Raw genomic sequence first — 12,870 nt, forward strand, 5'->3', positions numbered from 1 at the left:
GTTGCTTTAGACTTGCCTCAGATAACCAGTCTTGATATTCCAAGGCTGTGACAGTGGTTGGTGGCAGTGATACTTCTCTGCAGCAACTTGGGTTGTCATTGTATTTGTGTGACTGCTACAGATAAATCAGTGATTTGAGCATTTTTATTTTAATTAGCATTTTTTTCATATATTAAAACAAGTACATGACCCAGCAAGCATGAGGGAAAGCAAATTATGTATTTCTGGGTTTCATCATGTATTTCTTGTTCCTGTCTGCCCTCTACACTGAGGATGCTTCCTGATCAAATTGCTAGAGTTCTGTGAAATCTGTTTGCATAAGTGTTCTGTAAATGGTTATCTCTGCTTGACAGACATTAATTGTTATTTACTCCTAAGCCAATCAATTTTACAATTTTTATGGGCTCTTTGTGACCAAACATTTAGTAATTTGGTGACCAAATCAGTAAATAATGAGATTGGTTCTTTTTTTTTTTCTTAAAAAACTGTTTACTATTCCAACAAATAAATTTCTGTAAGTGCAGATACATTTCTGGATTTTCTCCTGCGTGGGAAGTTGGGATTCTCTCTCTCTGTAGATCTCCTGTAATACCTTCAGAAAATATTGTTTTAGTAGGCACTTTTTAATTCACTGGGGTTTTTTCTGATGACCATGTTGAAATTCCATCAAGTTCCCCTGCATTGTACAGGTGTGTACGTCTTCTTTTAAGGAAGCAAGATTTGATAAGCTAATAATGCAATGTGGTAGGTGTCACAAAAACTTGAAAATCAAATCAGAAAGGAAGTATCTATTGATGCTTTTGATGTAATCCGTATGAAAGGTGAAAGATGCAAAGTATGCATGTATCTTACAATGCCTTACTTTGTTTTCTCCCACCATGCTGATCCATGCATGTGTTTTAAATTAGGATTAAATTGCCAGATTGAGTCCTTTCAGTAAGTTTATCCTAGTGTGATTCTTAAAGTAAACCTGAAAGACAACATGCAGGAATTTTTAGAAGGTGAAAGCAAGAATCTGCACCACCACTACCCCAGCTGAAATACGGTCAATCAGCTCAGGCTCTGTAACAGATGAGAGATAGGCAAACACTAAAAGGGAAGTCCAAAATATCTGTCACTATGTTTTCAGTAAGAGCTGTCTTTTTGCAAGTTTGCCAAGCAAGTGTTGGTAACTGAGCTGGAGCAAAAGCCAATGTAGTGTAGCTGGGTGTGCACATGCTCAACATAAAGAGTAGACTTTTTGCCACTCCTCATTACAAAAAAAACCCCAAAAAGGTTTGATATTCTATTTATTTAACTGTTATTTTTGTTTAAAGGCTATTGAACACCCTGTTCGCACAAATCAAATTCCGCGTCAGATTCCTGAGCAATCGTTCTACACAAAGCCATTACCTGGCATTATCATGGGAGGGATTCTTCCTTTTGGATGTATCTTTATACAGTTATTCTTCATTCTCAACAGTATTTGGTAAGTTCATAATGAATTGAATTTTCTCTGTCATAAAAAGTAGTAATTCTTAGTGAAAGTTTTTCTTCAAGATGCTTTCCCTGATTATTTGAGGATACAGTGTTACCATAATACTGGTTCAATAAAATTTAAATGCTAACATCTTTTTAATATTTAGTTATTTCAAAGATACTCAGTGCCTGTTGTGCTTGTTGGGGTGTACAGAGAGGTGGCTGTGATATGCTTAGCAATTTACAGCTGACCTACCTTCAGATAGTTTGTTGTTTTCTCATGCTACTCTTGTACTTCATGTGGAAATGGCTCTGAAGCTGATATACGGCATATAACTTGACAGTAGTAAAGTTTATTAAAATAAACTTGAGATTTTTTGGTAGTTAATAGTCTAGAAAAGTATTAGTACTCTTGGGAGGAAAAAAAAAAGAACCAAGAACAAATTCTTGTGAAATCTTTATTTAAAAAAGAGTAATTATTTTAAAAAATAAAGCACAGTAGACTAGTCCAGTATAAGTGAATTTTGATGTGAGCTCACTGACAAACTAATCTACTGTGAGGAATTTGTCTTCCTTCTGGCACAATTTAGTTATTGGATCTTGTTAAACTGTTTCTGAACCTTGAATAGGTGCCTCTACCCAACACAGACAGCTACAGCATTTGACATTTCTTGTTATTTTGGAGCTTTGCCCCTTTGATTGAAATGTGAGGTGAAATCCAGGTTCTTCTGAAGTCAGTGGAAGAGGTCATGCTGACTTCATTGGGACTGTGATTTCACCATTATGTTTAGTCATTTCTTTCTCTAAAATCCCAACCAGGGGCGTGCTTTGGCCTTGCCTTCTCAGTGTTCTCAGGCTGGGCTGCCAAAGTTCCTATTCTTTAGTTAGAAAATAAATTAGTCAGTTGTATGGCTGCACAATTGACAGTATTTCAATAGGAAGGGGAAATACTTAAGGTGAAGGTGATGTTACTACCTATGAAGAAATAATAATAGCACAATGGCCATTTTAATTTGTTTTACTCCCTTTTATAGGTCCCACCAGATGTATTACATGTTTGGCTTCCTGTTTCTGGTATTCATTATTTTGGTTATTACCTGTTCTGAGGCTACAATATTGCTCTGCTACTTCCATCTATGTGCAGAGGTAGGAAATATTTCCTCTGTTTTCAAACCTAATAATGTTGTAAGAGTGCTTCAAAAAATTTTAATGCTTTTGTAATTGAAAGTAAGTATTCCAGAATTCAACATGAACACTAGTGCTAAATGAGATGTACTTAAACCATGTCTTTAAAAAGTGAAGCAGGCTACTTTTGGCAAAACTTGTAAGAAATATTAAAATCTCTCACTGGGTATTGCTGCATCAGATATCACATCTTCAGATTCTCACTCACTGTTTTCTGAAGGTGCTAAATTAATCCATTAATTTTGTTCAATCAAAGTGCATTTTGGACATACCCAGCCTTGGAAAAAATATCTCCTTGGCTGGAAATAAGTACATCTGGATTATTTGGGGTTAGTATTTTGTGTATTTGCTATTGATCTTTAAGTTACTTATCTCTAATGTTGAATGCTGTAATTAAAACAGTATTGATTATATATAGTTCTGCTCTCTATAGATAAAAGCCCTACCTAAACTTGCTTTTGGATAAAGTCATAATAGAGAAACTAGCTCTGCATTCACTAGTAGGGTCAGTGGGCTAGAGGTGTACACAATATTTCTCATACATTTGTATTTTTTCTCACTCCTAGGACTATCACTGGCAGTGGCGTTCATTTCTCACTAGTGGCTTCACTGCAGTTTATTTCCTAATATATGCAATACATTATTTCTTTTCTAAACTGCAAATCACAGGAACAGCTAGCACCATTTTATATTTTGGTTATACCATGATTATGGTTTTGATCTTCTTCCTTTTCACAGGTAAGTGTATTGAACCTGAATTTTAAATTTTGAATCTGCCTTTAGTTTTGCACAGTAGAATCCTTTGCAAAACTGATCTTGATACAGAATTATAAATTTATGTATGCCTTTGATTTTTTTTCCAGGTGTAGCATATCGCAGCTATGTGATTACAAACTTTAATAAAAGAAATAAGTGAGGATGAGGCAAAACTACTGCTAACTTGAGGTGTGGCCTATAATTAGGTCTACAAATATGTGATAAATACTTTTTCAGATTTTATTTTTATGATAGTCATATGACAAACTCAGTTTTTTACAATTAGTTGTCTTCGGAGAAGCACTTCAAATCACACACAATCGAGTATAAAGTTACAGTGTCAAGATAAAACCTGCAGATTTTATGGAATGGCTGGAAAGAAGAGAGAAGAGTAAAGGTTGACAAAAAATGCCTTTCTTTTAATTTGCTCTCTTCCAGAATGTATTTACCTTTATCCCAATTGCATTGAAGTGGCGTGGGAAGCAGACAGAATTTCTCTAACATTTTTTTATCAGTCTTGTCAGAACCTTGTAATCTTCATTGTGAGTGTTTGGAAAATACATCTGTCTTAGGTGCTGCATTTCAATTTCCTCTTTAGTAATTGAGATGAAGTCACAAAATTTTCCATTGTGGTCTTCAGTCAGACAGAAATAGCCCATGTTTAGGGTAGAAAAATGGCAGTGAAAATTCAAGAAGTCTCCTTTCAAACTGATGAAGAAGGCAGCAACTGCCAGCTCCTCAAAAAAAAACTTTAAAATTCTGTGTTGTGCTCCAGCAGCATGCAGTCTATCCTTGTATACTCTGCCCTACAGAGCAGTACTTCTGAGACTACTTTGAACTGATCAATGGTTTAAATAATTTCAGGCTTCATGTTGATGACTTTTAATTATTCCAAAGGCTTGGACATGTATCTGTGTACAGACACTATCTTTTGAGGCCTCCTAGGCCACAAATGGCTTGTCATCAGAGCTTTTAATACTATGACTATTAAGCAGAATTTTCATTTCCACTTAACCTAGGAGAACAAAAATAGTGAAATAAAAAAAGAACTAAGAATGGTGTTCATTTTAAGTCTAACTGAGTATTTCAAAGACATGTCCACTTCAGCTAAGGAAATATTGAAGCTGTTTGTGGACTGAATGCAGATGATGATGAATGGGAGCAGTGGCCTGCAAGGATTTTCTTGGGTCATTGCCTGTTAAAAGAAAGAAATGGGACTTGAGTGCATTATATAATCTCATTGAAAAGTGATCAAGCTGTGTCCCAACAAGTGGTCAGTTTTATCTTCCATCCTTAGATTTAAGTCAGTCCAATGTATTTTGGCCTTGCTTGCATATAGTTTGTTATTTATGCATCTCTGCTTTTCTTCACATTTCTGTACCAGTTTGCAAGTCATGCTGAATGCATAGATCAGAAATTCTGCCTCCCTTGCTCAGGTTTTCTTCTTTCTCACCCTGCTTTTCTCTTACCCTTTACTTCTGGTCTAGGTGTACTGATAGTTTCATTGAACTAAAAAATCCTAGGATGTGTAGTTGTTCAACTAGAAATGAATGTGTACTGCTGTATGCAGATCCATTTTAAATGCAGTGCAAACTTAGAAAGTAGTGTGAAAAACAGTAAGGCCTTACACAAGTGTAAGGTCAATTAATTTAGTTTCACCAGCTTTTCCAACAGATGTTCAGCAAGTCTGCCTGTAATAGTGAACAGTTTTGCCCAAAACCAGAATTGTGTTTACCAGGTCTCCTTTGTTCACTCTGTTCACTTTGGTCATGTGCACTAATTCTGGGGCAGATTCATTCAAGATAAAGGGGATTTACAATAATTTTCTATGCTGAGACATGGTTTAGCTGCCTTTTTGCATCTCAGATACCCATATAATTTCCATCTTTTGCCCTTATTCTTTTGAGTCAGTCCTGTCACATGACATTGTCTAAAGGCATTAAGATGTGTCCACTGCATCCCCTTTTTCCTTTGCTCACGTGTTCACTTTCAGTTGACCAAGTGGCTGTGCAGCACTTGCCAGCAAATTTTTAGAGTAGTTTCACAAGCATGCAAAGAGGAGGTGGTTTATTCTCAGCCCCTTTCACCTGCTTTTTGTGGCAGTCATTTGTTTGTAATTGGGACAGTGGAAATGCAAGTCATGCTGTGCAACTAGAACTAAGTTTTCAGAGTCTGTATGCTCTTGATTTTTCTTAAATTTTCAATTTCTGTGTTGAAATCAGGGGAGGATACACTTGAGGTTATTAATTACACAGAATTGTAAAACACTGTGGTTAATGATTTTTTTTCTACTTCCCTCAAGATTAAGTGCAAATTACCTTTTAATTTGGGAAATAATCCTGTTTCTTAAGATTTGAGAAGAATTTTGTCCATTTAGGTTGATATGAATGTAAAAGCATATTATGTTCAGTTCTCTGAGATTTACTGAAGTGCTCTGAGATAAGGATTTACAGAAGAAATCAGAGGTAGGGTAAAGGTACAGGCAGTCCTCAATTTTTTTTAAGCAAAAGAACATATTAGCAATTTAGCAAAAACTGCTCCCAGAGGCAACTGACTTCCCATGTCAGGATGATAAAAAAGCTAAAAAGGAAAAGTCATAATTGTTGTATGAAAACTATTCTGCTGCTGCTTACTCATCTGTGAAAAATTGTCAGGACTGGAGGAAGGGTTTTGACGATGCCCTGCTGCTATGTCAGTGTAACACATGCTTCAGGCACTTGCATCCATACTGCATTCCAGGTCATTGATCAGACTCAGCAGGCAGAATACCAGGAGCTACATGACAAATCTTTGATTCACAGCTGGGATCACAACTACGTATCATAGTAAATGAATCACTTGAACATCAGTAGTTTAGCAAGCGTAAAGTGAAAAAAAAAGACCATGATATCATTCATGGTTCCTTTCAAGCTTCTGTAGACAACAAGTTAACCACACAACTTTTGTTGTCCCTCTTACCAGATCTAAAACAAAGGAGGTTTTTTTTCCTCTAAAGAACTTCCTTGACACTTGTATAAGTTAAGGATATAATTTTAGAAGAGGTACTTAGGTAAAAATCAGATAATCTTCAGGGCTTTTTTCCTGTCCTAGTTTTTGTGGGAAATTAAGGTTCTTGTAACAGGTGTTCTGAGCTGCTGTTTAATCCAGTATCATTCTGATTGAGACTGAATTTTGACGTAATCCAGTTAGTTTAACAAAGCCCAAATATATTAACTATTTCACTTTCAAAATAAATTTTTGTTAAAAGTTTCTTTTGGAGTTACACAAAAAGAAGGGATGAAGCCACTGTTTTTATTCTGTAGAAGGATAATAAGTTATCAGGAAAATGGTCTTCATCTTCCAATTTTAGTTCAAATCTCTGTGTACCTTTTGACTCTCGTAAGTATTTCAGAAGTGTTTATTTTTAAGGTATGTAACACATGTTTTCAATAGGACTGCAAGTTGTGTAGTAACTACACTATGGTTTGAAATTTGTGTTAACTCAGTCTATGGAGAAATAAAGGTAGTGCTCTAGTTTTCCAAGACCTTAAAGTATTACTAATGTTCTGGCAGCTGAGCAGATCAGATAAAGTGTGTGTGAGTAGTCACTGAGAAAGGGTGAAATGGAGCAGTGTGAAGGAGTGGGACTGCAGCATACTGGAACAACAAGAACAAAAAAGTAACAAACATCTTACTGCTAGAGTGTTCCACAGGATCTGTTCTGTGCTCCTGAAAATGAGAGGTTACAGAGTAGCTGATGCCTATAAGGTCCGGGTATTGTCTGTAACTTTCCATTATGTGATCTGATTGATGTACTGAAGGCTAAGGACAGCAGATCACATATACATGCATCCTGACTTACACACCACGGAGAGAAATGAATGTCTCCTGTGTCAGTGTTCTAACATGTCATTTTCTTTTTTCTCTCTTTTAGGGACAATTGGATTCTTTGCATGCTTTTGGTTTGTAACCAAAATATACAGCGTAGTGAAAGTCGACTGAAGAAACCAATGTAAAGAGTTAACACAGAAGAGGTTTAATCTTCATTAACGTAACTTAAAAACCTGGTCTCGTTGATGAACTTGAGCTTTATCAGAAGTATTGGCTTCCTGTTGTTTGAGAATGATACTGAAATGCACCTACTTTTCCACTAACGCGTTTGTATTGTGACTTAACAACCTGTTTTCATTCAAACCTTAATGAAGATCAGAGTTATGATATTTATGCATTTGTAAATACAACTATACTTCAAAAGAAATGTTAAATTCTGATGACAGAATAGAAGTGGCTGTATTACACAACTTAATGATACTTCTGATCAAAGTACAACTGTAAATAGGTTTTTCTAGCTTGGTAGGTGGGATGATTTATTTTTCTTTGAGGGAAATGAGAACTTTTTATTATGCTAACTTTGAAGGATGACTCTTAAGAAGTGTTGCTTTTAGTCTGGATGTGATTTTTATTTTTTACTGGTGTTACGTCCATAAATATTCTGATTTCTGTGACTTAATTAGTTTTGGTGTTCTTGGCCTTTTAAACTATGTGCCTCTGAGTCCTTGAATTTATAAATTCATAATCCAATAAACGTTGTAAAAATGTCTTCATTGACTTATTACATACTAGAAGTTCATAAAAATATGTAAATACAATTATATTGAAGACAGATGCTTAAAGATTGCATAGAGTATTTTATGGCATTTTCTATGGTTTAATGTATATTGACAAACAATTAGATCTGCAAGAATTATTATTTGTGCTAAATGGCTATAACACGGACATGTGATTGTGGCGCATGGGAACTAAATTATACACACATTAACAAAACCTCTCTGCAGCATTAATCCAGTCCTTAACCCAGAGATTGCTATGGAGTTGTCACTATGTTGAGAAGATCTTACAATGCATGAGTCGGCATTCTCTGCTGATCTTGCTTTTAGATCTCAATGATGCATATTCTATAGAGCAACTATTGCTGACTGTACTTAATGTAGGTTAAAAAATAAAAGAAAATTACTATTTTTGCCTTATATTAAAAGACTAATGTCAATTTTGGATGACTGGCATTAAACCTATATTTGCCTTTTTTTGGAAATTGAGTATTTTGTTCAAACCTTGTTTGGTAGTTTTAGATTCATAACACAATTTGGCTGGTAAAATTTTATTTAAAATTAAACGTCATGTACCAGTTGCCATTCATAAGGTTGGGGGTGTTTATTCTTACCAGTTTACTTTTCTATAGGACCTTAACCTGATGATGCTTGAATATTGGACCAAATAAAAATGTCCTGGGTTAAGGTAACTTGTCATAATTAACCTCCCAAAAGTTGGCACATCAAGGCTTCAGGAGGCATTCCCACAATTGCAGTGCTCCATGACCCTTCCCAGATGAACCACAGCCCTCGTGCTCTGCCTTTTGCCAGACACAGCTCTGCTCAGATGTGGACAGGTTTGTTCTTGTGCCCCTCCCAACACGTAGTCACTAGGAAATGCGGATTTTAGGTAAATCTTCCATGCTTTATGTTCAAAACAGGAAGTTTGAACATATGGTAAGTGTTTGTTCTTTACTACTGCAGTGAACTGTAGTATGACTCTTGATTCAAATGTTTAAAACTATAAAATTGAATAGTCTTCATATCCTTGGTTTTATGACCACCTACTGTATAGTCACTGCCTCAAATCACCAGTAGTTTTTACACAAATAGGGATACTTATTTGAGAAACGTGAATCAATTGTCTGCTAATGAAATTCAAATTCAAAAAACCAGATTTTTGTGTTATATTTGCAATTGCTGTTTAAAAATCAGATTAATAGAAGTCAGATGAAACCACTGTGGTGTGTATGTGGGTTTGAAAGTGATGGGTGTATTTTCCTGGCGATTTTTCTACAGACTAGTTGACAATTCATAGTAGCTTCACAAGTATTTTATTTCCAACTTCAAAGCCAGTCTGTGAAATGTGTCACTATCTGCTGGAATATGAACCTGCTGCATACACAGCTTTTCAGGCAGCCTTGCCTTGTAATAATTGCAGCTGTTTTGCAATTGCAGCGCTTCAGTGTATACTACTTGAGACAACTCAGAATGTTTAATAAATCACAGATTTTACAGAAGAGCTGTTTGAAAGTTGTTTTTGCCCTTGTAACACATTACTGTCTCAGATAATTTTAACTGTTTTTCTAGAATTTAGGCTTTTCGTGTGTGTTAGGGCATTTAAGTGTTCTACTGTATGCTGTATCTGTTTTCCTCTTGGGAGACCTGTTTTTTGTCTAAAGATTCAAAATACTGAGCTTTTCCGGAATCTCAGTGTATTACCCAGTATTTTCTTAAATTGCACTTACGGCATGAATGTCTGAGAAAATGTAAATTAATCAGAGGGTTAAGAGGTAGGACAAATTGCTGAGCTGCAGGAAGACAGGGCAAATTTGGACAAAACACTTGAGAGGAGTGTCAATTTTTTGGTGGCTGATAAATAATTTTAAAACTTGTTCAGAGTCTGAAAAAGAGTTGCCATCACTGTCAGATTTAGTCTGAAAGGAATCCTTGATTCAAATCATACTTTGAAAACATGATATGGGAGTTGGTGTCCTGCTTTTCTTTCTCCAGAAGAAATAGGAAAGCAGCTTTATGGCCAGCTGTCATTCACTGTGGCAGGATCGTTGGGCCATCTTTAGTCTGTAGCTTCCCTTCTTATTCAGAAGCTTGGTTGTGTTTGAATACTTGCGAGAGTCCTCAGGTTTCTGCAGTCATACAGGTTGTGTGTGCCCTCAGCTGCTTGGCTGGATCTTGTAAGCAATGTTATAAATATTAGTTGACTGTGAACCAGTCATAGTGTCTTGAGACTTTTTGTGCCATTTTCAGGCAGTGAGAAATTACTTCAGGAAAAGTCTGGAAGTGGTGAAACGACAAAATTTTGGCAGTCACCTGAGGTGCTCAGTTATACTGATCTGAGTATCTGTTTGGAAGGGCTGGGAGGCACCAACCAAGTCCTGTTTGAAGTGATGTACAAATCAAAAAGGTGAAATGTGGATGTGAAATGTTTTGCTAATACTGGTAAAGGTAGAAATACCCATCTCTAAGTAGGCTGGAGCACATCTGTATTTCAGTCTAGTAGGGAAGAAGTGAGAGACCTTGAAAGGGAGTGGTTTTAGTGTATATGACTTTGGTCCGTGGAGTGAAATTGTGGCCAAATTTTTCTGCAAAGTTTTGTGAGAATGCTGGGGAGGGGCTGCTGCAGCCAGTCCTGATGACATGGGTCATGCAGAGTTAAGTCAAAACTGAGGTTTCTCACTGAATTGTTACTCACCTGATGGAGATCCTGAGTTTCACAGGTGGAAGTATGGTAAATCCGTAAGAGCTGTAGATGTTTTTGTGTTTAATGGCTGATAAAGCACAGCAGTGTGCATAGAATCACAGAATGGTAAAATAGTCAATAGTCCAACATACTCCAGCCCCCGCCCCTTTTTTTTTTTTTTTGGGGGGGGGGGGGGGGGGGCTTTGGTTTTGTTTATTTGGGGTTTTTTTCTCTTTTAATTGACTGTTACTGCAGTGTTTGGTTTAGCACAGTGTTTGTTTTAGTGTTCCTGCTCCAGGAATTGAGCAAGAATTTTAGTAAGCTTAGCTGATGTGAGACACACGTGTCCATGAGTTTTTGCCATGAAGTTACAGGCCAGCCTCTTTCTGTTGGAGCATCTTTACCAGTCTGGACACCACCTTCATTTCTGGGGGCAGCTGTATCTCCAGCTCCAACAGCCCATCACAACTATGTATTTCCTTAAAGGAAGAGAGATTACTTGTGCAGAGATGTTCTTGTCTGAGGTATGCTGCTTCCTACAATTCACTTCTAATTTAATTTTTTATTCTCAGTACTCTGCTGTTTATCCTAATGTCAGACACCAGTGATCTATTTATTTCTATATCTCCATAAATATATATTTCTCAACAGACTCCTGAAATAATTCTCCTGTTACCCTAAAGAATGACTTTGGGTACATGTGCTTACACAAGTGTGTGACACTTCAGATTAAAGCACAAACCTTCAGGAACTACTGAGAGATTTAATTTATCAGTTGATTACTGTACAGCTGCCATCATGCACTATTTCTTCTTATAGGAAACATCTGGAACTTGCTGTTGATGAGATGAGAGTAGTTAACTCTTGTAAATCAGATAAACCAGAAGATTACAAATGAAGCCTGTCGTGTTTGGGTGATGGCATATTCTTGCCACTTGCCAGGATTCCAGGACTTCCAATGAAGATGCAGTTGAAGTTCTCCCTTCCCTCGAGGTATTTGAGCATCCTGCTGGCCACAGCTCACACACAAGTACAGGGTGCAGGAGCAGAGGCAAGGGCATGATGGGAAGGTTTGACCAAAGCAGTCCACTGGAGGGATTTAGCATTAGATCTTTAAACATGCATGATCCAAAGTTTCTGGAAGTGCACAGCCAGAAATCTTGGCAAAGAACAATAACAGTAATGACCCAAATAATTCATTGGTGAATGTGCTAACATTATGTCTCCTGCATGTAGTATGGGCACACTGCTAGCAAGGGCCCTCTAGAATTCACTGTATTTCTAAAGCCTTGCTTTATAAGGATTAATTGTCCTTACTCAGGAACCCATTCTGATACTTTCAAACAGTTATTTCTAAGTTCCCTACAAAAGGCTGCTTCAGATAGGGGCCCACAGTGTGTCCTGAGAGGCTGTCCAGCCTGGGCAGTGAGATGGGCAGAGTGGCACGTTCCAGCTTCTCAAGTTCAATAGTGCCAATGCCTTGTTTTCAAACAATTCAGCACAACTGCTGTTATGGTGATGCTGCTGCTGCAAGACTCGAGACTTGATGTGGCTTGTGTGGGTGGTTTGGTTGGGGTTTGGGGGTTTTTTTCGGGGGTGGGGGAAGGAGGGTTGTTTGGTGGGGTCTTGTTCGGAGTTTTTTGGGGTTTTTTTTCAGTAATTACATCAAGTCAATTTCATCTCTCTTTTGGGGAAATTGTTCAGGTAGAGGAGACGGTCTTCCTGATATTGCTCCAACTTTCTATGACTCTCTTTTGATTTGTTTACAATTATGCATTTGGTTGAGGTGTATGAAATCATTAAACTGACTTGGCTACATGATGTGAAGAAGAGAAATGTGCAGCTGGGAAGAGAAGTGATGTCCCAGCAGAGCAGGCACATGCACAGTTTGGCCTCTGCTTGCCTTCTGTATTGCAGAAGGTGAGCAAACTTGTCATTCTCTGGAGGTTGGTAAAGGCAGGTGGGCTGTATTCAGCTCCCACCTATTGCATGCACCAGTAATTAGTTGCTCTGGGATATTACTGAGGAGGTCAGTGGGCTTCCAGGATGGCCCATCCTTCTCACATTGTAGCCCAAGGATACAAGAAGCAGTAGTGTTGTGACATTTCTTCTCCAGCCTTGCTTAGGAGCTACAAAATGGAGCAGCCAGAAAATCAGATCTTTTTCCTACATTTTTCTGCAAGCTCTCACAAGGAGCCCTCT

General features: G+C 37.4%; 1 protein-coding gene across 1 annotated transcript in view; it reads left to right on the forward strand.

Moving 5' to 3' along the window:
• Positions 1-8,458, forward strand: part of TM9SF2 (transmembrane 9 superfamily member 2) — a 30,296-nt gene extending 21,838 nt beyond the window's left edge. Inside the window, exons 14-17 of the mRNA XM_041423383.1 lie at positions 1,317-1,468; positions 2,493-2,604; positions 3,210-3,381; positions 7,313-8,458. Coding sequence (XP_041279317.1) covers positions 1,317-1,468; positions 2,493-2,604; positions 3,210-3,381; positions 7,313-7,380 — 504 coding nt within the window. The 3' untranslated portion in view covers positions 7,381-8,458. The remainder of the gene's footprint in view (positions 1-1,316; positions 1,469-2,492; positions 2,605-3,209; positions 3,382-7,312) is intronic.
• The last annotated feature ends 4,412 nt before the right edge of the window (positions 8,459-12,870 follow it).

The sequence above is a fragment of the Onychostruthus taczanowskii genome, unplaced genomic scaffold (assembly GCF_017590055.1).
Source record: "Onychostruthus taczanowskii isolate IOZ18803 unplaced genomic scaffold, ASM1759005v1 scaffold77, whole genome shotgun sequence".
NCBI lineage: Eukaryota > Metazoa > Chordata > Aves > Passeriformes > Passeridae > Onychostruthus > Onychostruthus taczanowskii.